This window comes from Eschrichtius robustus, chromosome 1 (genome assembly GCF_028021215.1).
Source record: "Eschrichtius robustus isolate mEscRob2 chromosome 1, mEscRob2.pri, whole genome shotgun sequence".
Taxonomy (NCBI): Eukaryota; Metazoa; Chordata; class Mammalia; order Artiodactyla; family Eschrichtiidae; genus Eschrichtius; species Eschrichtius robustus.
Window position 1 is genome coordinate 90,937,306 of NC_090824.1, and position 27,416 is coordinate 90,964,721.

At 47.7% G+C, this 27,416-nt stretch overlaps 1 protein-coding gene across 4 annotated transcripts in view; it reads right to left on the reverse strand.

The window, feature by feature from the left end:
- FRMD5 (FERM domain containing 5) overlaps positions 1 to 27,416 on the reverse strand; it is a 351,302-nt gene that overhangs the window by 35,498 nt on the left and 288,388 nt on the right. For 3 of the 4 annotated variants that reach the window (XM_068535723.1, XM_068535707.1, XM_068535734.1), the window contains exons 2-4: positions 9,831 to 9,935; positions 4,736 to 4,778; positions 4,428 to 4,506 (exon numbers count right to left, since the gene is read on the reverse strand). In XM_068535723.1, the coding sequence (XP_068391824.1) occupies positions 4,428 to 4,506; positions 4,736 to 4,778; positions 9,831 to 9,935 (227 nt within the window). The remainder of the gene's footprint in view (positions 1 to 4,427; positions 4,507 to 4,735; positions 4,779 to 9,830; positions 9,936 to 27,416) is intronic. The other variant, XM_068535716.1, reaches the window with a different exon arrangement.

Consider the following 27,416-nt stretch of genomic DNA (forward strand, 5'->3'; position numbering starts at 1 on the left):
CACAACAAGAGAAGCCACCGCAATGAGAAGCCCGCACGCCACAATGAAGAGTAGCCCCCGCTCGCCGTAAAGCCCGTGCGTGGCAACAGAGACCCAACGCAGCCAAAAAAAAAAAAAAAAAGAAAGATTCTTCAGGGTTTAAAAAAAAAAAAAGATGACCAAGAAAAACCTATGTATTTCTGGAACGTGTACATCCAAGGAACTGGCTTTGGCATTCTGATTTCTGATATCAGAGGGTGGGGATGAATCCAGAGATATTTCCACAATTAAAGGTTCTGAACTCTGGAAAGCACTGGAAGCTCCTGAAGAGTTTCTTCCAGAAGATCCTTTGGCCCTGTCTTCCCTTCATTAGATTCTTTGCCCCTGGTTTCCTCTATTTTCTGCCATCCCTTTTCCTAACTATGATCATGTTTAGTATGTCTTCCTCCCCCACACTAGACTGCAGGCTCCTTGGAGTTAGAGATTATGTTTTGTCACTTTTAATATTCTTCTAGGGAGCCTATACATCCTGTGCCTATTCACCCTCCCTCCCACCCATCCACCCACTCATCCATCCATCCATCCATCCATTTATCCACCCAACCACCAACCCATCCATCCATCCATCCATTCAACCATCCATCCATCCGTCCATCCAACTTTCCATCCATCTATCCATCTAGTTCTGAGCACACACATGTGCCAGGCACAGCCACAGGTGCTGGGAATACAGCAGAGAACAAAGAAGAGTCCCTACTCTTATGGAGCTTACATTCCAGTGGAGAGAGACACAATATAGCAGTGATTTACTGAGGGCGTGCTGTGTGCCACACACTGTACTGTTTAACACACACTCTTTCAGCAATTCTATGAGGTGACTACTGTTTTCATCCCTGTCTCATAGATGAGGAAAGGGAGTGACCAGAGATATTGTTGCTTGCCTTGTCACATATCTAGTGAAAGAACGACCTGGGATTTGAACTCAGATGTTTTTGATTCCTTCTCCCAGGACTGGCACACTAAACCTGCCACCAGAGTCCCCAGTGAGATAAAATAACATTTTATTGGAACACAGCCATGCTCATTCATGTATGTACTGTCTGTGGCTGCTTTCGCATTACAATGGCAGAACAGATTAGTTGCGACAGAGACCATATGGCCCACAAAGCCTAAAATACTTACTATCTGGTCTTTTACAGAAAAAGTTTGCCAACCCATCTTAGCCTAAGCGCGGCTCAAGTGATGTTCACTGATGGAATACATTACCTATAAACTCTATTAACTTTTTTTAAAAAAATAAATGACCTGAAAAGTCTATTAACATTTTTTGAGCACCTGCTCAAACATGTGTCAGGCAGTTTGCTTCCTTGGAAGGTGGGGCCCCATGTGCATTCAGTTTCCTTCTATTACTTGATCCTTCAACGAGTTCGAACACCTGCAGCCCTTGTTAAAAGCTAAATCTGGTGCCTAATCCCCATTTTCTCTGCCTTGTCTCTAGCTCAGACAAGAAAATCTATTTATTTATTTAAAAAATGACAAAAGAGATTAATCAGGACTTGGCAACTAAATTTATCATCTGGGAAGAGTCCAAGAGATAAATTGAAGCACAGTTCTTCTTCATCCCCTCCTCTCAGCCTGGCTTTATGGGAGTAACTGAGACGGCAGAGAAATTTAGGACTGATATTGGCAGGAAAAAACACACTGACAGCTAAATTAGTTTGGCAGGAAGGTGGGGTGGAGAGCTCTAAGCCAGTAATGAATTATGGGTATTGAATGAGGCTGGGGCAGGTACCCACTCTTTTAAGAGCAGCAGGGATGTGAATAAGGAGAAAGATGCAGTGAAGCCTGGGGCCTCCACAGAACGCCTCAGGGAGGGGGAGGCACAAAGACTCCAAATCAGGCCCAGGCACCCTGAGGTCCACACACCTGACAACGCTTGGAAAATGCACTCTAGGGAAGGAAGGCTGGTGAGGCAGAGAGCAAGGGGAAAATAGTCGAGGATGGTGGGCACAGTTGCATGTGGAAGGGGCAGGAGCTCACATGCTTGCCAGTGTCTTTGAAGTTTGCTGACTTGGAGAGATGCCTGGCCATGGCTTTCCCAGTCCTCACAAGTTAGCTGCTTAAGTGTTAGGACTCTAGCTAGGACAGAAAAGGAGTGGGGATTATCACATAAACAAGGGAGGAAAGCCAGAACCAACTGTACTTGTGCCCTATGCAGAGCCCCTGAGGCCCACGGACCATGTAATCGACCTGGCAGTAAACAGTGAGCCTTTGCTCAGTGCCAGGCTCCCTGGGGGTGTATTAGGAAGTACAAGACCCCGTGTAGTGGTTAATCCTCCCAACAAAGCTGGGAGGTACTATTACTATCCTCATTTTATAAATAAGGGATCTGAAGGTCAGAGAAGTTAAATATTTTATGTCCAAGGCCACATAGCCAAGAAGTAACAGAAACAGGATCTGAGCCTCCTGGTCTATGCTGCTTCTTGGGTAGGAGGGTCCGTACATTAGTATCATGTAGTGACATTTGTTTTAGAAAATTGTATTGTTAAGACCTCCTCCTGGGACTTCCCTGGCGGTCCAGTGGTTTAGACTTTGCCTTCTAATGCAGGGGGTGTGGGTTTGATCCCTGGTCAGGGAGCTAAGATCCCACATGCCTCACAGCCAAAAAACCAACACATAAAACAGAAGCAATACTGTAACAAATTTAATAAAGACTTTAAAAATGGTCCACACATCAAAAAAATCTTAAAAAAAAAAAAGACCTCCTCCTAAGGGCCAAGAGAACTATATATTTTTGTCCTTTAATCAAATCAGAAAGCTGTGTGTCTGTCGTGCTCTCACTGGCAGCCCTCTGAGTTGTTAGACCAAATCCTCTCATCCTCACTGTTGGTCCAGTGAGGTGGAGAAAAGGTGATCCTGATGTGAGGTGGTAGGAAGCTAGGTGTTAGGCTCTCAACAAAGATGTGTTAAATCTGCCCTGACATGTGGACAGGGGCGTGGACTTCTGGGTCTGCCCTGGCACCATCACCTCTTTCGGGAGAGAAAGGCGGGGAGGGAGGGAGGAAAGGACAGGGGGGGAGGGGGAGGGAAGCGGGGAAGGAGGGGCAGGTACAGAACTGTGGCAAGCACTCTGGAAGTCATGAGCAGGGCAGGCTAGTGCTTTACCAAAACTCCTCTCCGTTCAAGTTGTTGAACACAGTGGTTCTACCCTCAGTCTCCTGCCTAAAGCTACAGGATTGCTCATTAATGTGGATGAGCTTGGTTTTCACAGGCAAAGTAGGGGCCACATCCACTTCCACATGGATGAGCAGAGCCTGCAGTTTCCATGTGCCCAGTAAGGAGCACGAGACTTGGTTGTAACTACACACTTCACTGTCCTCAGTGCTTTAAAGTGGGTGGTGGGTGCGCTCAGAGCACCTGGAGGAAACAACCTTCCTGATCCTTTTGATTCCTTCGCAAGATTCCCCTCAGCCTCCACTGGGGCTCATGTGGAGTTCAGGATCTAGAAATAGATCTCGAGGCCTTAGAGGACAAGCAGTCTCTACACTGGCAATGGCCTCGTCCCGATCTTTGCCGTCTCTAAGGCTTTAGGGAGTGGGGGCAGAGCTGGCAGAGCTGTCTCTCCCTCGGCTCTAGGATTCCCTGCATCATCTCTTCACCTAGGGCTCCACCCTTTACAAGGTAACATCAAGGTTTTGCTAATGTCCAAGTTACATCTTTCTAATATAAAAATTAAGGATCCCAGTTCAGAGAGTTCTAAATCTCTGAGGTCAGACTTTTAGAGTGAATTTGGCTTAGATACACAAAACCCTTGGGGGAGCTTTGAAGCTCCAATTCACTGACCCTCTTGTAGGATGGTGTGGGCACAGAGGTTCTTTCTCATCCCCAAGCGGTGCTGGATGAGACAGGATTCATTCCATGTAGCTGCCTGCCACGGAACACGATCTCCACAGTGAAGAGTTTATCACGGGCCTGATGCATCAGCACACGGGAGGTCACCCACCTGGACTTAAAATCTTCAGTGTTTCCCAGCTTGTTTTTCAGTGTCCTGCTTTGCCATTTCCCAAGTACACTAGGCTGCTGGAGTCTATTTCAAGCCCCCAAATAAGCAGCAACACGGCCGTCTCCAAAAACATCCACGGTGGCCACATCATTGGTAAAAGAAAAAGTGCTTTTGATTAATTCATTACTCCAGACCCCTTTGCATATGACCAGTTTAAGATGAAGTATTCTTGAAGGAAAGAAGCTCACTCCGTTGCAATTCTACTGAGGGGATGAGCAAAGAGAACATGTGGAAATGAAATATAGAAGTGAGGCTGTATTTAGGAAGAATTCCTTGCCTATCAGAGTTGGGAGCTTCCAAAGTAGAGGATCTAGGAAGCTACAGTCCCTCTTTCCTATCCTCTCCAACAAGTCTCAGAGGCTGAGGCACAGGGGCTCAGCCTTACCTGGTTATTTCTTCTTTCAGGGCAGCAGGGTCTGCAGGGTAAAACTTCACACGGAAACACATGGTGAATGGAGGCTGGGCTGCAGAGAAAAAGAGGTGCCCATCAGGAAGACCCTCCCAGGAAGAGGACTGGGCTCCCCGCCCCACTGGGATGCACAGGTCTCTGAACCATCTGAAGAAAATCTTCACGTGTTTAGGGCCAACTTCCACTTAGAACAGTGGAAAATTCCCAAGACTCACTGCAAGTGGGAGGTTTCCTCCCACCCTCTGCAGGGGTGAGGCTTCCGTCTTTTCATGGACAATACTTACATCTCAACTGCTTCACCACAGACTTTGTAAACTCCAACCAATGCTGAAACAGAGAACACAGAACAAGAAAGCCCTAATGAGAAGCAGTGTCAAATATAACTTGTTTTATTCAATTTAAAAAACTAGACAGATTGTAGCCCAGGGTGAAAGCAGCTCAGAAGCTTGTGATATGTAGGCTTGGAGAGTACAGAGTGATATGATTTTCTGAAATAAGCTCCCCATGGAACCAGCTGTGAAGGGGGGAAGAGATCCAGCTTCAGATGCCATTTCTGGGCTTCCCTGGCAATGTCGCCTTCCAACGTAGGGCGCCAGAGTTCCAAGCCATGTTTCTGGCATGCCAGTAGGCACAAATGAATGCACGTATGTGTGATGGGGACAGAGCCCCACCTGGCTTTAGTAGGGAAATACTCCCTTGGGAGTATTGTGTTGTGGCTCTTGGTGTTTGTTTGTGTTATGCAGTGGGGACACGATGACACACAGAGGCTACTGGTAGCAGCTCTAGAAAGCACTGGCAGGTGGAATTGCATAAGTGGCGAGAAGGCAGGGATGGCTGGTGTATATCTCATCTTTGTTTGAGCAACACATTGCCAACCCTTGTGCTAGGGAATACGTACTCAGGATTCCTTGGCATCCAGGGATGTTTAAAATCTAAGTCTCATAAGATAACTAACCACAACCAATGTGTAGTATCCTGTTTTCCCTGGATTTTCACAGGGGCAGGACATAGTAGCAATGCATTTTTTCCCATGGTACTTATGTTTGGGAAAGGAAGCAACGAGAACGTTCTATATCAGTTTCCCACTTCTACATGGATGCCTTATAAAATGCACTATTGATGTTTGTTGCTTTCATGATAATCAGGAACCTTGATAATTTGCAGAGAGCTAGAATTGCTGATATTTGGGGCTTGATTATCTGGAAGTAGCTTAAAACCACTGCTCTGTCTTGTTTACCACTGTATCACTGGTGCCCAGCTCAGTGTTCAATGTGCAGCTGTAGAACAGGAGAAGGAACCAGGTCCACACCTCCCTCTTTTCTGACTACTTCTATTTAGTAAAACGTCTGGCAGAGTCCTCCCTCTGGCAGGAAAGCAGGCAGGGCCACGCAGACGCATCCTGGCCTCCCTCGATGCCCAGCTCTCACCTTCTGGGCTGGGCCGTGGGTCACACAGTTAATGGACCCACCAAGAGCCAGTTCTTCCGTCAGCTCCACACGGATAATCTGGGCTGACATCCTGCTCTCTTGCTTCCTCTGATCTGAGTTCCCATGAGGCTGGCAACTCATTATAGCCACTCAGTGGGGTTAAGAGGTCATTCTCACATTACACGGCCCACCGCGGCTTGGCTTCACAGGGAAGCAAAGGCAGGAGATGAAACTGCATGGAAACAACTGGGGTTCCAGACCTTGCCTATGAAGGCGGAGGAGGCCTGTCTGTGCGGAGCACACCGGACAGTGAGAAGAACACAGCAAGTGTCGGGGACTCAGAAAACTGAATGCCCTGAGGCACTGGACCCATAGATCAAAATAAATAAACGAAGATAGATAGAAGCTAAGTGCAATGATAGATCCATTATCAGCAGAAGGCAGAGAGGCTGAATGACAAAAGGCTATTCCCCTTGGCAATAGCTGGAGAGAAGACTTTAGTTTGTACTGCAGTGAGAGCTCCAGAAAGGAGTGAGGCTGGAGGAGACTGGGAGCAGGTGGAAAGAAGGTGGAAAGCTTGTCCAAGAGAGGGTCTGGTAGAGAAATCTTGACAGGATCCCCAAAATACGGTGATGGCCAGAGTTACCTTTTGCAGCTGTCTGCCTATATCTGGGTCCCAGAATCACTAGCAAATTGATAACATTGGGTTGGGGAGGAAGGGTCAGGAGAAGAGTAAAAAGAAGGTTCAGAGAGCAGAGCTTCCTCCTGCATTTGGGTGAAGGAGCCAAGGTGGTACAATCTTCAGACTCTGGGGGCTTGAAGGAGAGGCTGAGAATTGTCTGAGACCAGGGCCTGAGTCAGGAACAGGGGAGAGGGAGTGAGGGCAGCTCCTCCAGGGGGCACCAGAGAAATCCCAGACCCCATGGAGACCCCTGCAGAGCAAGCAATGATGGGATGGATGTGAGCGCTGGGTCCTGCCACCCTGGTGCTCAGGGGAAGAGGTCTGGGGGTGGGGGCAGGGAGCTCATCTCCTCCATCTCTATCGTGATCAGTAGATCTAGGACAATTCTTTACAGGTCCATTTCCCCACAGCTCTCAAGGACCCTCTCAAGCCTCCCTGCTCTCCTTAAACCCTCAATAAAAGCAAAGAATCATGTCACTTTAGAGGCTAGAGGGTATGAATTCAGCATGGAACCCCCAGAAACCACACAGGCTCTGGCATCAGGCAGGTCTGAGCAGGAGACAGGCTTTGCCACTTGCCTTGGGCAAGTTACGTAACCTGTCCGAGACCGTCCACTCATCTGGAGGATGGATGGTATAACTGCGGATACTTATCTCATTCGTGGTAAGGATCAAATAACACATGTGAAGCTCTTAGCTTCATGCCTATACACCTCATCGCTCAATGTCCATTGGCTGAAAGATGGACTCCATTGGCTCCAGCGTGGAGCCTGGCACATAGGAGCCACTCCGTGAAAGTTTATTTCTCCTTTTCCCCATTTCCTTATTTTTCTCTGTCTCCTTTGGCTTTTAATCTTTGTCATCTCGACATACTCTCTTATCCTCCTCAAGCACATGCTGATCCAACTAAAAAATAATGAACAGGATACATTTCACCCTTTTTTCTTCATACACCACTGTCTTTGGGAGATGAAGAGAGCTTGGGGTAACTGGTCTTCCTTCTTAAGGAGAAACAGCTCTGACTCCCAAAAATAAACAAACTACAACAACAAAATCCCTTTGTAAAAACAGTCTAAGAGTCTACCATTACAGAGTGAACGGACACCTAGAGCATGTGAGGACATGTAGCTTCCTGGTGTCGTGGCACTTTGGGGGGTCTTATACTATCATCCAGAGCTAAGGATAGTATTTATGCCAAGACAGCGGGGTCTTTATAGGGTGAGGGGCTGACCTCAACACTCCTCAAACACTGGTGATGCTCAAAATTCTGCTGAGCCAAGAGGAATGAAACACGGCAGCAAAGTGGGGCAGGGCTTGTCAAAGGAAACAGATTCAGGCTTTGGTTTCTTTCCTATAGCTCAAGTCTTCAGCATAAAACCCTAAATGTGACCTGGAGACACAGCGACTCGGAGCATCAAACAACAAAACGACACCTGGGGACTTCTGTGGTGGCGCAGTAGTTAAGAATCCACCTGCCAATGCAGGGGATGTGGGTTCGATCCCTGGTCTGGGAAGATCCCACATGCCGCAGAGCAACTAAGCCAGTGCGCCACAACTACTGAGTCTGCGCTCTAGAGCCCGCGAGCCACAACTACTGAACCCACGTGCTGCAACTACTAAAGCCCGTGCGTCTAGAGCCTGTGCTCCGCAACGAGAAGCCACTAAAATGAGAAGCCTGCGCACTGCAACGAAGAGTAGCCCCAGCTCGCTGCAACTAGAGAAAGCCCGGGAGCAGCAATGAAGATCTGACGCAGCCAAATAATTAATAAATAAATAAATAAATAAATAAATAAATAAATAAATAAATAAAACAAAAAAACCCCCCAAAACACCACCTGACTCTGGCCTGGTGAGGGAGTTACCTGTGGCCCTGGGCACTGCTGGGAGGCTGTGCCCTCCGGGGCTCCAAGGTCCCCAGTGGTGACAGAGATGAAGCTCATGTTTGGAGCTATGAAAAAAATGAGTGGACCCATGAAAGGGGGGCCCTCTGGGGCTCGTGGTGACAGTGCTTTTGGAGGATGGCAGACGACAGTGGGTGTGGGGAAGGGAGGCAGTGAGGCCTGAATGCTTCTGCATACTTTCCCACTTTGGTGGGGATGCCAGAGAGAACCTCCCCACGCCGAGCAAAGGGCTGATGGAAGGAAGTTATAGGAAGTGCAGGTGTGGGCCTGAAGGGTAGCTGGGCAAGTGGAGGGCAGGAACATGGCACTATAACCCACTAACTCACCCACTCATCATTCCTGCAGCAGATATTTACTGAGCATCCACTGCATTCTAGGCCCTGTGCTAGTTCCATGGGTTACAGTGATGAATGAGATAAAGTCCATGCCCTCATGGAACTCATATTTTTGCAAGGAACACAGGTAATCAAACAGGCGATACCAGCATGGTGTAATAAGTTCTACTCCAATAGGGGTAGAACAGGGCACACGGGGGCACATCAGAGGGGCCCGTCAGTCAGAGTAGGGGTTAGGGAAGGCTTCCGGGAAGAAGTCAAAGCCTAAGCTGAGACCTTCCATGTGAGAAGGAGTTAGCCAGAAGGACAGTGTGGAGAGTAGAGAAGTGAGGAAAGGGGAAGCAATGTTCCAGAGGAGAACTGTACAGGTGAAGGCTCTGAAGAGGAGAAGACTGACGTGTGGAGAGCCACAGTATCGACTGGTGGGGCCACAGCAGGGTGGAGACGGTCGGGGAGATGACGCTGGAGGGGTAGTCAGGGGCCTTGTTCCTGTATCTGTCCGGAATAGCACAGTCCTTGTCAATGCCTTGTGTCTGTAGAGCCGCCCACGTTGTGTAGAGCAGAACAAGACTTGCAGGATTTGCAAGGGCTGAAAAGCCCACGTCAGTTCGGCTCCATCTCTGTCCTGCCCGGATTGGGTTATTGTGGCACTTAGGTGAGACCCTTCCTAACCAGAACAAGGCGAATCAGCCCATTTACTAGAGAGGGGCAGGAGAGCCTCAGCCTGTGACCTGGGCTCTGAGACCACAACACCTGCCCAGCTGCCCTGACTCTAACTGGGCAGTTTTGGGCAAATCACTTCAGCTCTCGAGGCTGCCATTTCAGCATCTAAAAAACGATGGACCACTCCAGCTGAGCTCTGCTACGGGGTCTTCCAGGTCTCACCATATGATCTGAAGAGATGACACCGAACTGCAGGGTCTGGTTGGTCCCCGACTCCTGAGGCTAAACTCTGAACATGAGTGACAGACAGTTCAGGGCCTCAGGCTTACTGACCACCCCTCTCCTCCATCTGTGCTTTGAATACTGACTTACCCGCTGCTTATCAGGGTCCACAAAGCGGATCCCAAAGTAGTCTTTCTCAAGCAGATTCAGGTGGTGGCAAAGAAGGTCAAACAGGTATTGGCCTTTGGCATCTCTCTGCAAAGAAAGCAAGCTCCATTGAGAAGTGGGCGGGCTTCTTCAGTATAACTTTGTTTTGATGGTCATTAAAAATCGTTTGTAACAGTTGCATGAGGATGTGAAAGGGGCACATGTCCATGACTATGTCCTCCATATTGTGATGGATTCAACATTCTCAGGAATTCTGAGGCTTTCAGCACCTGGAAGGAGCCCAAGAACCCTTCCTTCCACGAAGATGTCAGAGAAGGCAGATAGAGTCAGGTAGGCCCAGTTCCCACCTACAATGCACACAGCTTTCCTCTGGACTGTCGTGTGGCACACACGAAGTCCGGCTGGCTCTGCCTCTAAAGTGCATCATGAATCCTCCTGCTTGTCTCCATCCCCATCACCAACTCCATAGGTGAAGCCACCACCATCTCTCAGCTGGACCACGGCCAGAGCCTACTAGCCAGTCCTCTGCCTCTGTGCTCACCCTTTCTCCACATGGCGGCCAGGGTGACCACAATTTAGACAAACTGTCTTTTTTTAATGAATAAGTAATACAGGCACACAGTAAGATATTCAAACATACAAAAGAATACACTATGAAGAGTCTCCCTTTTATCTCACTCACCCTATGCTGCAGTTCCCCACCCCCAGAAGCAAACCCTCACCAGCTTCTTGGGTATCCTTAATGTGGTTATTTTATACACGGGCAAGCCTATATACATATACGTCTCCTGTTTTAAAAAGACATTAGCAGCATATTTTATACTGTATTCTGCTTCTTGGGGTTTTTCCCCGCGTAGGGTATCCTGTGACTCTTTCTATAGCAGCACATATAGATATGCCCCACAGCTTTTAACTGCAGCGAGCACACAGTGATCTTTAATTACGTTGCCGCTCCTGCGTAACGCTGTCAGCAAGGGGCTTCTCTTGCTCTCAGAATAAAATCCAAGCTCTGACCGCGGCCTCCAAGGCCCTGCACGACCTGGCTCCTGCCTCCTCTCTGAACTCACCCCAAATCATTCTTCTCACCACTCTCCGGCCACTGTCTCTCTGTTCCTGAGCGTGCCAAGGCTTTTCTGCCTCTGCGTCTTTGTATCCCCTCTGCCTGGGATGCCCTTCCTCCGGCTCTTCATCTCCTTGAGGTCTCAACTCAAATGTCCTTGCTGCAGAGAGGTCTTTCCCTACAGAACAGCCCCCTGTCACTATCTCATTTATTTATCCTGTTTATTTCCTTCATGGCACTGACAACAGTCTGTCATTATCTTGTTGATTTGTTTACTTATTTATCATCTGCTCCCTTTCTACACCATACTTTTCATGAGGGTAGGAGCCCTCCCCCAGAATTTAGCACAGGGCGTGGCATATGGCAGGTATGTCCTCAATAATTATTTGTTGAATCAATGGATAGAAGGTGGAGGGGTGGCTGAAAGGTTTTACAAAATGTCAAGAAATTAGGCCACTTCTGAACCCATAACCTTCTCCTCAGGGACCTGCCTGGGTATCTCTGACGAGCTGGGAGAATGACTTGCAGGGAAGTGTCAGAACAGCTGGAGCTCTGCAAGACAGCATCTCTGGGCCTGTCCCCAGTGGTCTCCGCAGCTCAGCTGAGATGCTCACCTCTGGTAGATCTGTGTTTAATTCTGCATGCAAATCAAGGTGGTCTTATAAGATCCAAACTATCTCACCTATGACAAGGCCCAAGGCCATGGGTAATTACAGAAGGACCTGGCCCTGCTCCAAGAATGGACAGATCTTTAAGACCACCTCAAAAGGTTTACCCCTCACCTCTGTCCCTTCTGCCAGCTCACCCTATACTTTCCAAGGAGAACTAGGGCAGCATATCAGATCTCTCAGCAAGTATCTTAAGAAGCTTACCCTTGCAGGATTGGAAGGATGAGCGAGTGAACAGCTCAACTAAGGAAGGTGGTGCCATGTGGGCACCTCCCCTCCTCTTCCGCTGGCCTCGCACTCCCGCCCACAACATAACCTTGAGGCAGTGGGCCCCGTTCTTACACCCTTCGGTCTCCCACCAGAAAGAGCTACTCTCACGACAGAGCCTTGTTATGAATCACGCTGGGATTTCAGGGCAGTGGGCCACAAACCAGGTCTTTCAAAGGACTCCATCAACAACTGTCACTGTGGGCAGGGGCTGTCAACTCTTTCCTTACTGATGCCCCAGAGTGCGGGAAGAGTTTAAAGTCATTTTTAAGGTTCTTCTGGGAACAGAGAAAATATGCTTAACCCTGTCTCAAGCAGCATGTCCTGTACTGTTATCTCTCTCAAAGCAATTGAAATGGAATACTAAGAGACAGTTGCATATTATGAATATTTTTCTCTACAAATTGACCTTTGCACCAAGCTGGCTACTACACTGTGATCAGCTGGGGAGAGTTTTTTTTTTTTAATTGAAGTATAGTTGATTTACATATTATGTTAGTTTCAGGTGAACAGCATAGTGATTCAGTATTTTTGCCCATTATACTTCATTACAGGTTATTACGAGATAATTGGTATAATTCCCTGAGGTATAGAGTATATCCTTGTTGTTCACCTATTTTATAAATAGTAGTTTGTTAATTCCATACCCCTAATTTGTCCCTCCTGGGGTGAGTTTTAATGGCTGAAGAAGTTCGCTTCCTTACATACAACAGCCATATTAGCAGAAGCCTGGGGCAGCCATGGGGAAATTGTGCCTCTGTGATAGAAATCACATGGACTTTTGATAAGAATCATGTCTTCCCGCAGACATAGAGAATGGACTTGAGGACATGGGGAGGGGGAAGGGTAAGTTGGGACGAAGTGAGAGAGTGGCATGGACATATACACTACCAAAGGTAAAATAGATAGCTAGTGGGAAGCAGCCGCATAGCACAGGGAGATCAGCTCGGTGCTTTGTGGCCACCTAGAGGGGTGGGATAGGGAGGGTGGGAGGGAGATGCAAGAGGGAGGGGATATGGGGATATATGTGTACGTATAGCTGATTCACTTTGTTATACAGCAGAAACTAACACAACATTGTAAAGCAATTATACTCCAATAAAGATGTTAAAAAAAAAAAATAATCATGTCTTCCACAGAAACAACTCATACTCATGGGTTGGCAGCTCAAATACACTTGTAGGGCTCTTAGCTGGTAAGAACGTTAAATTCAGCAGATCCAACCTCAGAGTTCTTCCATTTCACAGGAAGAAAAAGGAAGCATGGCTTTTCTCTTCAGGTTGTTGTAAAAAAAAAAAAAAAAAAAAAGACACATCCCATTGTACATTCCCTTTATCAGTGAAAAAGGATCTTTTTATCATTATTTCTCAGCATCTGGTGAAACCCCTGCTCCCCACCATGAAGTCAGAGTTCCCTCAGGTTCCCACTTACCCGTGGTGGAGGCATGGTTTTGAGCTACGAGGCTCTCGTGGAGACTAATGAAGACAAGCATCTTCCCTTGCTGTGTCTCCAAGGCTGGAGGGAAGGAAGGGAGAGAGGTAGGAGCAGAGCTCCTCCTTAGAGCGGAATCCCATGAAGTTTAAAACCCCAGAAGAAACACAAAAGCAGGATCTACTGAGAGCCGCTGGGACACCTTTCACACAGAGTTGCAATCGCCCCTCCCTTGGAGCACCCACGCCTGTGGCTGGTGGACTGGCCCCAGGCAGTCTTCGGGGGGAAAGTCACATTCAGCTGGACCCTCGTGGTGGGTTCCTACAGCAAGCCTCTGGCAGGGCCTAGGGTTTAGGAATTTAAAACTTCCTGGCCTTGCACTTCCAGATGCCAGCCGTGTCCTAGGATTCCCTCTCCGTGGTCTCCCTGCCTTAAGTTGGGGCTTTCTGGAATATTCTCTGGCAGCCGGCTTTCTCTTTTGGTGGGACGGCAAAATCCAGTGAGTTCTGTCTCCTTTTCCCTTTGCTGGCAGTTGCCCTGGTGCTATGCTAACCCGTGTGTTGTGTGCTCAATGTTGTGCCATTGATTATACTGGAGAAACAGGCACTCACGCTGACAGGTGATTACTGTTTAGTCACAAAGTCGGGGCTCCAAGCCTGAGGCCGTTTATCTTCAGGACAAGCGAGCTGAGGCAGAGCACCCAAATCCAGCTAAACCTCGGAGGTTATTCTCTTCACAAGGACATTAGTGGGTCAAAATAACGTATTAAGCACCCATCTAAAAAATAAATTTACATTATGAACCACAATAGCACCTACACACATTTGAAAATAATAGTGCGTACACATGCATCCTTTTAATTCTCTCTATATGGTGCCCAGAATGATTCATGAGCCCCTTAGAATCATTTTGAAACTCAGAGGTCAGGAGAATTCATATTGGTGCTCCTTCCTGGAGGGCCTGGCTCTAGTTCTCTATGGTTTGTCTGTTCCTTAGGGAAGGCACTGAGGCAGCAAGCAGCAAGCAGGCTTGGGCCAGTGACCTAAACTCGTCAAGGTTAATTGCATTTTCTGCCTCACAGTCAATACCCTTGGGTAGGAGAACTGCTTTTTTTTTAACCCATCACAGGGTCAATCCCAGGGACTCTGGCGTGGTGCATCCAGATAAGAGGAGCTAACATGTAGAAAGCTCCCCACTCACTGGGCCTTACCTTATTCAATCCAGCTTACCTGTAAGGCAGGTAGATTATAAGTGCAAACTACCTGAGTCGTGAAGAAGGCACGAGCCATCACAACTTTCTCAGATCCTGGGCCACATGCAGTTAAAGGGGAGCTGGCCATGGTTTCACAGCCCTTCAAGAAGGCAGAGGGGAGATGGAGGGTTACAGGAGGTGGGCACCTGCCCTCCAAAAGCACAAGAGTCCGGGGGTGCGGAAAGGCCATGCTAGGATGGGGGGTGCCTGGAGGAGGAAGCAAGAGCTGAACAAGTTGTCCTCGGGGGCCTGAGAGGGAGGGACAAGGCACCCAGCACCCTAGGGGTGGGATGGCATCCCAGCCTCTATTCTGTCTTAACCTTACATTTACACTTCTTGTAGGCCAAAGACTTCCTGGCTTTCCTTATCCATGTTGTCTAAGGGCATGTGTGTGCAGTCGTCTGCCAGGTTCAGGAGCAGATGCTGTGTAAAAGCACTTTAATGTTGGGACTTCCCTGGTGGCGCAGTGGTTAAGAATCCGCCTGCCCATGCAGGGGACACGGGTTCGAGTCCTGGTCCGGGAAGATCCCACATGCTGCAGAGCAACTAAGTCCGCGTGCCACAACTACTGAGCTTGCGGTCTATAGCCGTGAGCCACAACTACTGAGCCCATGTGCCACAACTACTCAAGCCCGCGCACCTAGAGCCCGTGCTCCGCAACAAGAGAAGCCACCACAATGAGAAGCCCGCGCACTGCAACAAAGAGTAGCCCCTGCTCGCTGCAACTAGAGAAAGCCCGCACGCAGCTACGAAGACCCAAAGCAGCCAAAAATAAATAAGTAAATTAAAAAAAAAAAAAAAGCACTTTAATGTCACAGAGGAACAGCCACATTAGCTCATCTTCTCAGGGCCAGGGCATGAGTACGCTGAGCCGAGAAGTGTGAATCAATCACTGGGGTGCGGTCCTGCCCCTGTGTTCGCACACTACAAGCGGCCTGGCTTTCTGAGGCACAGGGAGGAGAGGGGCACGAATGCTAACAGCAGGGCCCCAGATTTCTTAACCTCTGCACCTTCCATGCCAATTTACATTTTCTTTGAAGGGACAGAACTCCTGCCGAGCTTCTGGCCCAGGAGCCCACTTTTCTTGCTTAGTCATAAAGCAACAAAATCTGCCCAGGAACTGCTGAGGCTGAGGCTAGAAAAGCAGCCAGCTCGCTCTGGGAGAAGATGAGGGAGGGTAATTGTAGGGAGAAATGCAGCTGTACTGTCTCGTATAGCGGGTTGCCCCCAGTGCAGCAGGGCCAGAGCTTAGCCCCGTGCAGGCCCTCGCTCCCTACTCTCAGAGGAGGTGGACTCCAGAGCTCGGCAGTTAGGCTGGGAAGGATGGGGCCCATGCAGGTACTTGGTACCTAGACTGTAGCACCAGGAGGCTGCCCTGGAGCCAGGTGGCCATGCGGCTCCTGGGGGGAGAGGTCCGGCCCTGAGGAGGGAAGGCAGAGTTCAGAGGGAGAGAGGAACAGTGGTCACCCAGACTCCTGCAGCCACTGGCCCCAGCTAGTCCTTAACAAACGCAGCACCTTCTTGCACCAATAACCAGCCATTCTACATGCAAACTGAGGGAACTGGGTGCGTTTCATGATGCAAATAGATATCTGTAGGTTCAGATGCCGGGCATGGGGCCTCAGGGAGCCCCGTTGGCAGTCCCTGCTTGGGTCAGAGAACTGGCTGAGCTCGGCGCCACATGGTGTGGTAGGCAGAGGACATGCACGTGGGGCAGGCAAAACACATTCCGTCTGGAACGTGGAGGTCACTGTGTGCAAGTCAATGGCATGGGAGGGAGGACTACGTGTTCTGTTAGCACAGATGGTCCAAGCCAGACTCAACAAGGGCAGTTAAGACCCTCTGAGCAGATCCTCAAACCTGCTGTCGTAGAGCTTGTAAGAGCGGGGCTAACGAGAGGGCTAGACTTACTGAGATATCAGTGACAATGCTTCAAGAGCCAAGGCGTCCCCATTCCTATGTGGATTCCTTGTACCCGGTGAAGTTACCAGAAGGACAAAAAACCTGAGCTGGGCCTGAAGGAAAGCAAACTCGTGTATCTTTCTCATGGTGAGGCCACTTTTACAGTAAAGTGACCCTTAGAAGCGTCACTGTTTCTTGCTATTGATTGAACAAATTTTGGTTGTATTTTTCCAGCCAGTGCTGAATATCTCAGTGGACTAGTCATATCACAGTTATAGAACTACTGAAAACTCAGCCAGGCTTGTTAGAAAAAAACTCAACACTTTGTATTTGTGTGAAGCTCATATTCTCTCTCTCTTTCTCACACACACACACACACAAACACGCACACACATACACACACATCCTCTCATAAAACTATGCCTACAACGTTGCTTCAGATAATTTGTAAAGAAAGCCCAGCATTTTGGGGCAAATAGACAACCCCTTGGAATGTAAACTGGTGCAGCCACTATGGAAAAGAGTATGGAAGTTCCTCAAAAAACTAAAAATAGAGTTGCCATGTGATCCAGCAATCCCACTCCTGGGCATATATCCAGACAAAACTATAATTCAAAAAGATATATGCACCCCTATATTCATAGCAGCACTATACACAATAGCCAAGACATGGAAGCAACCTAAATGTCCATCGACAGATGAATGGATAAAGAAGATATGCTACATATATACAATGGAATATTACTCAGCCATAGAAAGAATGAAATAAGGCCATTTGCAGCAACATGGACAGACCTAGAGATTATCACACTAAGTGAAGTAAGTCAGAAAGAGAAAGACAAATACCATATGATATCACTTATATGTGGAATCTAAAATATGATACAAATGAACTTATCTATGAAACAGGAACAGACTCACAGACATAGAGAACAGACTTGTGGTTGCCGGGGGTGGGGGAGGGTGGGGGGAGGGAAGGACTGGGAGTTTGGGATTAGCAGAGGCAAACCATTATATATAGAATGGATAAAAATGGATAAACAACAAGGTCCTACTGTATAGCACAGGGAACTATATTCAATATCCTGTGATAAACCATAATGCAAAAGAATATGAAAAAGAATGTATATATGTATAACTGAATCTCTATGCTGCACAGCAGAAATTAGCACAACATTGTAAATCAGCTATACTTCAGTAAAATAAATTACTTAAAAAGGAAATACAATAGACATCCCCTTGCACCCAACCCTAAAGACAGTTTGACAACACATTTTGTTGACTTTTTTTTTTTTTTGCAAGGGGCAAATGCACCTGCTATTTGTGAAGCCTGGGAATTTCTGGGGTTAAGGCGAGTGGCCTGGGTGGCCAGGGTCAGGAGCACCATGTCAAGCTCAGCATCCTCACTGGTTCTCATAATCCTGCAGCCTCTCCCCCAGTCTCCTTGCCCCTCAGCAGAAAACTGTTTTTTTGGCCAGTACCAACAAATGTGGTGGGTTCTAGGCTGGACACATCCCATAACGAAGAGGCCAGGATTTCTGAGTCCTGGTGCAGTCTCCTTTTCAATTACCCTATCAGGTCACTCGCGTTCCCTCGGAGTTGACGTGGAGGCAAAGAGAGCAGAGAGGGGAAGGGCCCTGGGAAGGTTCACTGAGGATGAGCCCTGGGCTTGGAGTCAAGGCCCTGCTCTGCCACTTCTCAGCTTGTGACCTCAGACCTGTCCCTTAATCCGTCTGAGCTTCCGTTTCCTTAGCTACAAAACAAAGATTAACACTACATCTCTCAAAGGATTATTGTGAGGCTCAAAACAAGAGACGTAATATACATAAAAACCCTGTGTATTTTCCCTACCAACCTCCTCTGCCTCCTGTGACCTCTTCTTCCCTTAGGCTGAACGGACTTGAACATAACAGGGCCTCAGCGATGAGGCTGTGCACTCACGGGACAGAAGCCAGTCCTCCCTGGACGAGAATGCTCAGGTGGGTCCCGGCTACACGTCCGCCTGTGCAGTGTCCCCGAGCTTATGGGGTTGGCCACTGTTTTGGAAATCTGCCCCGCAGGGCTCTCAAGGCACAGATTTGCATCTTCTCCATATCCCAAGGCTATTTTCCCCAGACTAGGTCGGAAGAAAAGTATAAAATATCACATATATGCCATCAACCCAAACCCCCTCAGAGGCCTGGCAGCTGTATTTAATTCCATGGGGACAAAGGCAGAGCTTCTTCTGATACGCTCTTGACATGCTCCTAACACCCGGGAAGGAGTGAGTGAGGTGGAGGATGAGACACGACACAGTTCCAACAGTGACCATACCTTTTAATGCCTTGGCATTAATTAGAATAAAAAGAAAAAAAAATTGGAAAAGTGTATTTAAGTTACTCCAGAGCCCCGATCTCTTTCAAAAACCATACTTGGTTCTCTTTGGCGTTAAAGCTACAAGAGCGAACTGTAGCTTCAGACTCTTCCCCCTGCAGTCCGCAGGTGACTGCCCATCCTGCTGGCAGGTAAAGGGGGAGGTACGAACAAGTAGAGCTCACAGCTCCTGGACTGGAGTCCCGAGTTCCCCAGAGCTCACTCAGTCACTCACAGCTGCTGGTGTCCCTAGCTAGGACCAGGCAGGTCATTCTCATTGCTTCTCCTGAGAAATACAGCCAGGGCCTCCCTTGAAAAGTCTCTCATCAGAGCAGAGAAGCCTCTGAGGTAGGGTCCAGGGCCTGGCTCTGGGTCTGTGGTCCCACTGATGGTACAAAGCCACACTGATGAATGACCCCCTTCCCACCATTTAAGTGGAGACAACCTCACTGGAACAACAAAACTGGAAGTCCCAGGAGAGGAGTGAGACAGCTGGGGTCAGAAACCAAGCAGGTGGTGGAAAGATGGTTTATTTTACAAATGCTGAGGCTTGGGAAAGCAACAGGGCAAACTCCAGATCTCCCAATAGCAGCTGTCCCAGTGGTGGAGGGGGATGGAGCAGGGAGGTAAGGTAGGAGGCAGTGACTAGCTCTCTTGAAAATAGTTTCCTTAATAAACAAATTCAGAACCGTATCATGCTCTGGACCAGTGGTTCTAACTGGAGCCTGCATTGGAATCACCTGGATAGTTGTTAAAACAGAATGCTGGGCCCCTCTCCCAGAGTATCTGGCTCAGTGGGTCTGGGATGGGGCTTTTAACAAGATCAAGGTGATGCCAACGCTGATGGTCTGGGGATCATGGGACTAGATCCACCCTTCCCCAGCACCTGTTGGTCACTAGCAGCTCTCGGGGCAAGGACTGCAGGGATAAGGGGGAGAAAAAGTGGATATTTGAGCTTTAGGACAAATACCACTCCAGAATTGTGCTCCTGCTTTGTCAGCACAATTCTCACTTTTTTTTTTTTAAGTGCTCAGTTTATTTATTTAAAAGATTGTTTTTTGATGTGGACCATTTTAAAAGTCTTTATTGAATTTGTTACAATACTGCTTCTGTTTTATGCTTTGGTTTTTTTTTGGCCGTGAGGCATATGGGATATTAGATCCCTGACCAGGGATCGAACCTGCACCCCCTGCATTGGAAGGCGAAGTCTCAACCACTGGACCGCCAGGGAAGTCCCACAACTCTCACTTTTTATTCAGTTTTTCATGTTCTCACGTACCAAGAGTACCAACTTCAGAGCACTAGGCTTGTGGGTTCAATACTACAGAGGAATTCTGCTCCTTCCTGCCAGGTTTTCAAGCTCTACCTTTCATGACAGTGGGCAGCTGCCCAGTTCTGGCTGGAAAGTTCAAGTCCCCAGTCACCATTTACTTTCAATGGCTAAGGAGCACAAAATTCACTGCCCTTTTGCCATGAGCTACATCATCAGAAAATAAAGCTGGCAGGTATCATCAAAGCTAATTCAGAGAAAGAGCTCCCTTCTCACCCCAGTTTTGCCATCAGTGGCAGGCAGTCTGTTCCAGAACACTTCCTCTCCTGGCCTCTAGGGTCTCTCGTCTAGGAAGCAGGTGGGCTGGGGGCCGCCCCAGACCCCTGCCTGCTGCTGCCTCCTTCCTGTATCTGTGCTTTTTAAGGTTCTCAGTCAGACTTCCGTCTTGGTTGTCATGACCAGCCTTCTCCTTTCTCTTTCCTGGGCAAGGACCCAGATGTTCCTCCATCAGTGGGTGGGGAAGTAGACGAGTATGGGATAGGTGCCCTGAGGATATTCCATGCCAGGGAGGAAAGTCTTCTGTGTTCAGCTTTGAGCAGGGAGTCTGGGGCAGGAGGGACGTGAGGGAGTAAGGAAAGGCAAATTCTGAGCCCAAGAGAACTTGGGCAAGTCATTTCTTTCTCTGAGTCTCAGTTTCCCTCTGTGTAAATGACCTTGTGTCCCTTTATGCCTTTATGTGCCCAGAGCCTCTGATTCTGTTCTTAGCTGACCAGAGTAATCACACTCCAGGTCCATCTTCTCTTAAGTGAGGGTAAAAAAAAAAGTGAAAAAAATAAAAACCGAAAAAAGGGTAATCAGGTAGCTTTACAAGGCGGATGTTTATTAAGACATTTATCGCTAGTTTAATTAATTTGAAAAACTCAGTGTCATTGCTCAAAGTAAATGGGAAGAGTAACTAAACAGAATTCATTCAGTTCTGGAAACTGCCTCTAGCAGGCCTCAGACAGTGAAGACCATTATGTGAAACTATTATCCCACTATGAGTCTGGTCATTTTACTTCCGCTGTGAACTACAGAAAAAATCCTCTTAGATCCTCCAGTGCACACCTCCGGCCTCACACGGAGGGAACTGCTGCAGGATCTTCTCAGGTTGGATGCCGAGGCTGTGTCTCCCTCTGTCCTCCCCAGGCCCACTGTTCCCTAGACTACATCCCAGGCGGCAGTGGGGCTCCTGAATTTCTGTATGAAAGGGCCTTAGGGGTGATAGTCTGGGGTTGGGGAGGGGCATGAAGTTTTCTTTGCATGACCCTGAATATAAGATTGAGAACTCTTCAACCGTCTAATAAAGAAGGGATAGAGAATGACAGAGATGGGAAGGGGCTGATAAGGTGTCCCTTCCAACCTCATCCCACACTATCCTAAATTTGCCCGGAGGCAGAGCCTCTGAACTTGGGCTGAGGTAAAAGTCAAGGATGTGCTTTGAGGTAAGTGCCCTCCCGGTCCCTGAACTTAGTTTCCTGAGGGTTCTTCCAGATATAATACTTCAGTAGCTGAGCAGCAACAGGTGCCTCTTGGTCTATGAATAATTCCTGGGCTTGGAAATGTATCTCCTCACATGCACTGGAGGTGGGATGGGGTGGGGTGACCACCTCCCCAGGACATCAGGTGAAACCACGGTCTAGGCCTTGCAGTATGGCAGAGAGAGCGAACAGAGGTGGCAAGACTTCTGGACGTGTGTCAGAGCTCCTTCAGCAGTTCTTCGGCCTGAAGAGTAGGGGTGAATGCAGGAGAGGCGGGAGCCTTGAGCTCAGAGCACTCCCGAGGTCTCTGGCACATCCCTGTCATCTCTGTGCCTCCGCACAGCGAGGCCACCAATACTGAGACCAAGAGTCCCCTGAGGGCTGCACGGCAGCGCAGAGAAGTCACCACTGAAAAAAATTTTGCACATCTGCTGCAAACTGAATATTGTGTCATTTGAAGGCCAAAAAATGGATGACAAACCACTGGGAAAAATGCTCAACTCAGTATATATCTATCGAGGGCCTCCCATGGGCAAGGCACTGCCTGAGCATTCTCAGGACTGCAGAGACATGGGGTTTAGAGACATCTGAAAAAGCGACTTGGGAAAAGCCATCTTCTTTCCTCCAGTCTCCTGGCACTCACTATGTGTACCATGCACCTGTCCTACTGCTGCCTCTCCATGTTCATGTCCCCGTTGCTGTCTGTTACCAGGAGAGGTAGAAGTGTGCTCCCCAGTGTTTGCACTCATGGTGCACAGCCCAGGGCCTTGTACCTGATCCTCAGGAAGTGTTTGTTTATTAGCTACTAAATGATATGACCAGGCTATTAGCTGAAGATTAGCAGTAACTCATCTTCCCTGATGAGGTCCTCCTGGGTCTTCAACTCCTAATACCCAGTGAGATCAGTGTAGGAAAGAACAGAGAAGGATCATGTTGGGATAAGACTGCTCCTGGAGATGGAGTCCCTGTCCAAAGCAGAGTCAAACTTAACCCTAGAAATTCTTCCAGGATTGGAGTCCCAAGTATTACCTTTTGTCCGGCCTCCTGAATCTAACTCCACAGGCTGCACCTGAGTGGTACAAGGGGCTCCCAGCCTAAACGCCACCAGGCAACAGAAAGTCGCCTGCAGTACAGCCCGGCTCCAAAATAACTGCTTGGTCACCCTCACACACACAGTCATGGGAAAGGAAACAGCTCTGCTTCCAGGAAGGTCTCTAGCTGGGTCCTTGCCATTGAAAAGGGAATTAAAAGTTCGATACTGGAAAAGACTAATCATTACATATGTGTAATTATATTGATGTGAATCTCAGAGCCAAGTTCCTTTCAGGAAGTTGATATTGGAAAACACTTTCATGCTCCTGGGATCATGTGGAATAGGATTTAGGATGTTTTTAATTTCTGTAAATTATCAGACACCTTCCCATGGGCAAATTCCTCACATCTCTAGGTATTTCCTCTTTCCTTTACAGTTTTTCTGATGCTTTGCCTGTCTTTCCAAAATATTTCCTGACACCTGGCCAAGGTGCCCAGGATCTTCTTTGGGCTTCAGATCCACGGGTGATTAATAACATAGGATTGGATACCTGCCTTGTCATTTGTCACAGGTCAGGTTATACAGGAAGTGACTCTGGGATGGAGTTTAGCGTGCAGGATTTTTTTTTTTTAATAAATTTATTTATTTATTTATTTTTGCTGTGTTGGGTCTTCATTTCTGTGCGAGGGCTTTCTCTAGTTGCGGCGAGCGGGGGCCACTCTTCATCGCGGTGCGCGGGCCTCTCATTATCGCGGCCTCTGTTGTTGCGGAGAACAGGCTCCAGATGCGCAGGTTCAGTAGTTGTGGCTCACGGGCCCAGTTGCTCCGCGGCATGTGGGATCTTCCCAGACCAGGGATTGAACCCGTGTCCCCTGCATTGGCAGGCAGATTCTCAACCACTACGCCACCAGGGAAGCCCATGCAGGATGTTTTTAAGGAGTGCTCTTGGAATTGACACCCATGGAAAGTTATGAAAGAAAGCTGGAGTGGGCAGAGGGAGAAGGTGAGCTGCGATGCAGGCCTAGTGTCGACTTGGCTGAACCATGGAGAGCTCTGGAGCTAGAATGGTCCTTCAGAGTTATTTCAAGTTGAACCAAAACAGCCAGGCCTTGTATACCCCTGCTTGAGCAGCCACTGGATGTAGACCACTGCCAACAGCACTCCCAGGGGATTGGGTGGAACATGAGAGTCTATCATATCACTCTCAACACAAACCCAAAATCATAACTACCATTTCTTTTTTTTTTTTAATTAATTAATTAATTATTTATTTATTTGTGGTTGCATTGGGTCGGTTGCTGTGTGTGGGCTTTCTCTAGTTGCGGTGAGCAGGGGCTACTCTTCGTTGTGGTGTGTGGGCTTCTCATTGTGGTGGCTTCTCTTGTTGTGGAGCACAGGCTCTAGGCACGCAGGCTTCAGTAGTTGTGGCTTGCGGGCTCTAGAGCGCAGGCTCAGCAGCTGTGGCTCATGGGCTTAGTTGCTCCGTGGCATGTGGGACCTTCCTTGACCAGGGCTCGAACCCGTGTCCCCTGCATTGGCAGGCAGGTTCTTAACCACTGCACCACCAGGGAAAGCCCATAACTACCATTTCTTAAAAGAGAAATGTGCAAAGCATTCCTCAGGCATTCTCTCTGATGCTAACAATTCCATAAGAAAGGTTTCTATTAATCCCATTTTACAAAAGAGGAAACCAAGGCTTAGTGGAGTAAAATGACATATCTAAGACCACACAACTAGTATGTGGGGCTCAAATCCAGGCCTACCTTGCCCCAAAGTTCACATTCCTTCCATTATGCTGAACTCCCATCCTTCGATTTTTCTCGTATGTCCCCTGTGGAAGCAACCTACAGCTCCATACTTCTATGCGGCTTTGGGTTGGATTTATAGTCCTCTGACTCTGTGCCTAAATGCATAGCTAAGCCCGTTGCTTGAATTTTTTTCTGACTCTTTAGATCTCTTAGACCTGGGCACTATTGGCCTGCTTCAAGCAGAAAACCACTCCTGTTGGAAAAAGTGGAGATGCCAGGCTTCTCCACGAGGATACACAAAGGGGAAAAATCCTCAAAACCTAACAGGAAACCAGTAATTTAGTCGACAATATTTGAAGATGATGAATTAGAAATAAGCAGCATTTAAAGCCAGATTTCTTCTTACTTTTCTTTTAGGTTTTTTTTTGGATCAGAACATTTCCAAATCTTTATATCCAGGAGATTAGAGATCAGCTGGTAACCAATCCCAAATCCCCTAGATGGGGGAGCTGAGGCAAGAGCTGGGTGTAACACGAGAGGTCATATGCACTCTTTCTATACCCTCAAAGGCTGTTATCAATTTTCTTTTTTAAATTTTTAATTTTGTCTGCGCTGGGTCTTAGTTGCAGCACGCAGGACCTTAGCTGCGGCGTGTGGGATCTAGTTCCCTGACCAGGGATCGAACCCGGGCCCCCTGCATTGGGAGCATGGAGTCTTACCCACTGGACCACCAGGGAAGTCCCTATCTTGTTCTTCCTTTGTACACTCCAGATATCGTTAAACTTTAACATGACATCTATAGGCCAGAGGAAGTCATCAGCTCATGACAAGAAAAGCTGCTGCCTCAGCAAAACGATGCATCATTGGCAAGTTTACTTGGCCCTGCGGGTCTTTCTCCCCAGGTAGAGTGCCTTATATGTTGTTCTCTGAGGTGCTCTTTTCAATTCATCAAAGATGCTTACTTAAGAAAGCATGTGACATCAGACTGTGTAAGAGACACAGTCAATGGGATAAGCTCTGGAGCAGCCCCTCAGTGTGTTCAAGTCCTCCCCGAACTTCAAGTAAGAAATCTTTTGAGGCCATATTACTGATACCTATTCTCCCTGCCCAGGAGGACTCCAAAGATGAAGAGTGATGGGGTGAGCCCCTCAATTTTCCATTAACTAGAGGTGAACCTTATTTTGGGGAGGGGAAGAATTTCTCACAAATTACGGTGAGGAGATATATGTCTTAACAGAGGTATTGTACAAGGTACAGGGATAGTGTGATGGAATGAGACTACCAGAAAGACCTTGCAAAGGGAGGGATTTACAAACTGAGTCTTGAAGGATGCATAGAGCTTGCCAGCCTACGAGTGGGAGAACTGCACAGGGAACAGCATGTCCAGAGCAGGGCATGTTCTAGGAATTTTACAACCTGCCATGGCACAAGGAGGTCTGTTGCAGGAAATCAAGGTGAAATACGGAGAGGCAGATGAGGGCTGGGTGGTGAATGGCCACATATGCCATCCTAAGGGCTTTATTCTGTCAGTGATGGCAAGGGGTGGAAAGATTTTAAGTGGGAATAAGATGTAAGTAGATTTCATGTTGGTGGAGGAGGATTAGAAGACGATAAGACTAGAAGCAAGAAGACCAGATGGAAAATCATTGTAACAATCCAAATGAGCTTTGATGGACACACAGACTATGATAATGGTGATGAGACTAAAAATGGGATGGATTAAAGAAATATTTAGGTGGCAGAATAAACAGTGTTTCAGTGACCAGTTTGAAGAGGGGTGTGAATGAGTAGAAACGGAGGACAATTTCCACAATTTCAGTTCAGCAAGGAGGCTGGATGAAGAGGTTGAAAAGCTATGTTTAAATTGAGCATTATCACAATGACTTTGGTGAATGGGTCATTAATTACTTCAGGGCTCCGACTATTGAATTAATTAAGGAAATAATTAAGATTTCCTAGATCAGTCATTACATTGATTTATTTTTAGAGCACACTGCTTTTGGCAAATCTTATCTTAAAAAAATATTTGCTAGAATACATTTCCTTCTTATAGGTACCACGATTGAGTTCAATTATCAATGCATGGAAGTCATGTTTGTATAAATAGAGATTTGTACATTTCTTTAAAGTTAGTTTTAGATGCTCTCCTCTGATCTTCCATAGCATTCTGGGCATACCCTCCCTCTCCGTATGTTGTAATGATCTACTAATTTGTCGTGGAGGCAGGGTGGGTGGGACAGGGACCTTGTCTTACTTCTTTGATATGCCTAATCCTTGAAACATAGCAGGCACTCAAGGAAATAATCTTGACTGAATAAAAGCTGTAAAAATAAAAGTAGTAAAGTATATCTAACAATCCCATTCCAAGTGCCCTTTCCTTAGACTGGCCAGTAGAATTGAAACTAATTGTGCACAAAAACCTATGTGAATGGTCCTCTTGCCCCAGCAGCTGAGTCTCAGCACTAACTTCAAGTGGTATATTGGTGATCACTTTCACACCAAGGAGAGTCAATTCCAGGCATAGCAAACACAATACATCTCAAGATTTAGCCCATCAGCAGGCGTTCTGGAGGCAATATTTTTTTCATCTCTAAGATTCTTATTCAAGAGATATATTAAGAGAATGACGGGCACTTATATTTATTGTCAAATTAGCCATGGCACCTGTACAATATTTTCACTTTAAGGAGGAGCTTCAAGATGGCAGAAGAGTAAGACGTGGAGATCACCTTCCTCCCCACAAATACATCAGAAATACATCTACATGTGGAACAACTCCTACAGAACACCTACAGAACGCTGGCAGAAGACCTCAGAATTCCCAAAAGGCAAGAAACTCCCCACGTACCTGGGTAGGGCAAAAGAAAAAAAGAAAAAACAGAGACAAAAGAATAGGGATGGGACCTGCACCTCTGGGAGGGAGCTGTGAAGGAGGAAAGGTTTCCACACACTAGGAAGGCCCTTCGTGGGCGGAAACCACAGGTGGCGGAGGGGAGGAGCTTCGGAGCCACGGAGGAGAGCGCAGCAACAGGGGTGCGGAGGGCAAAGCGGAGAGATTCCCGCAC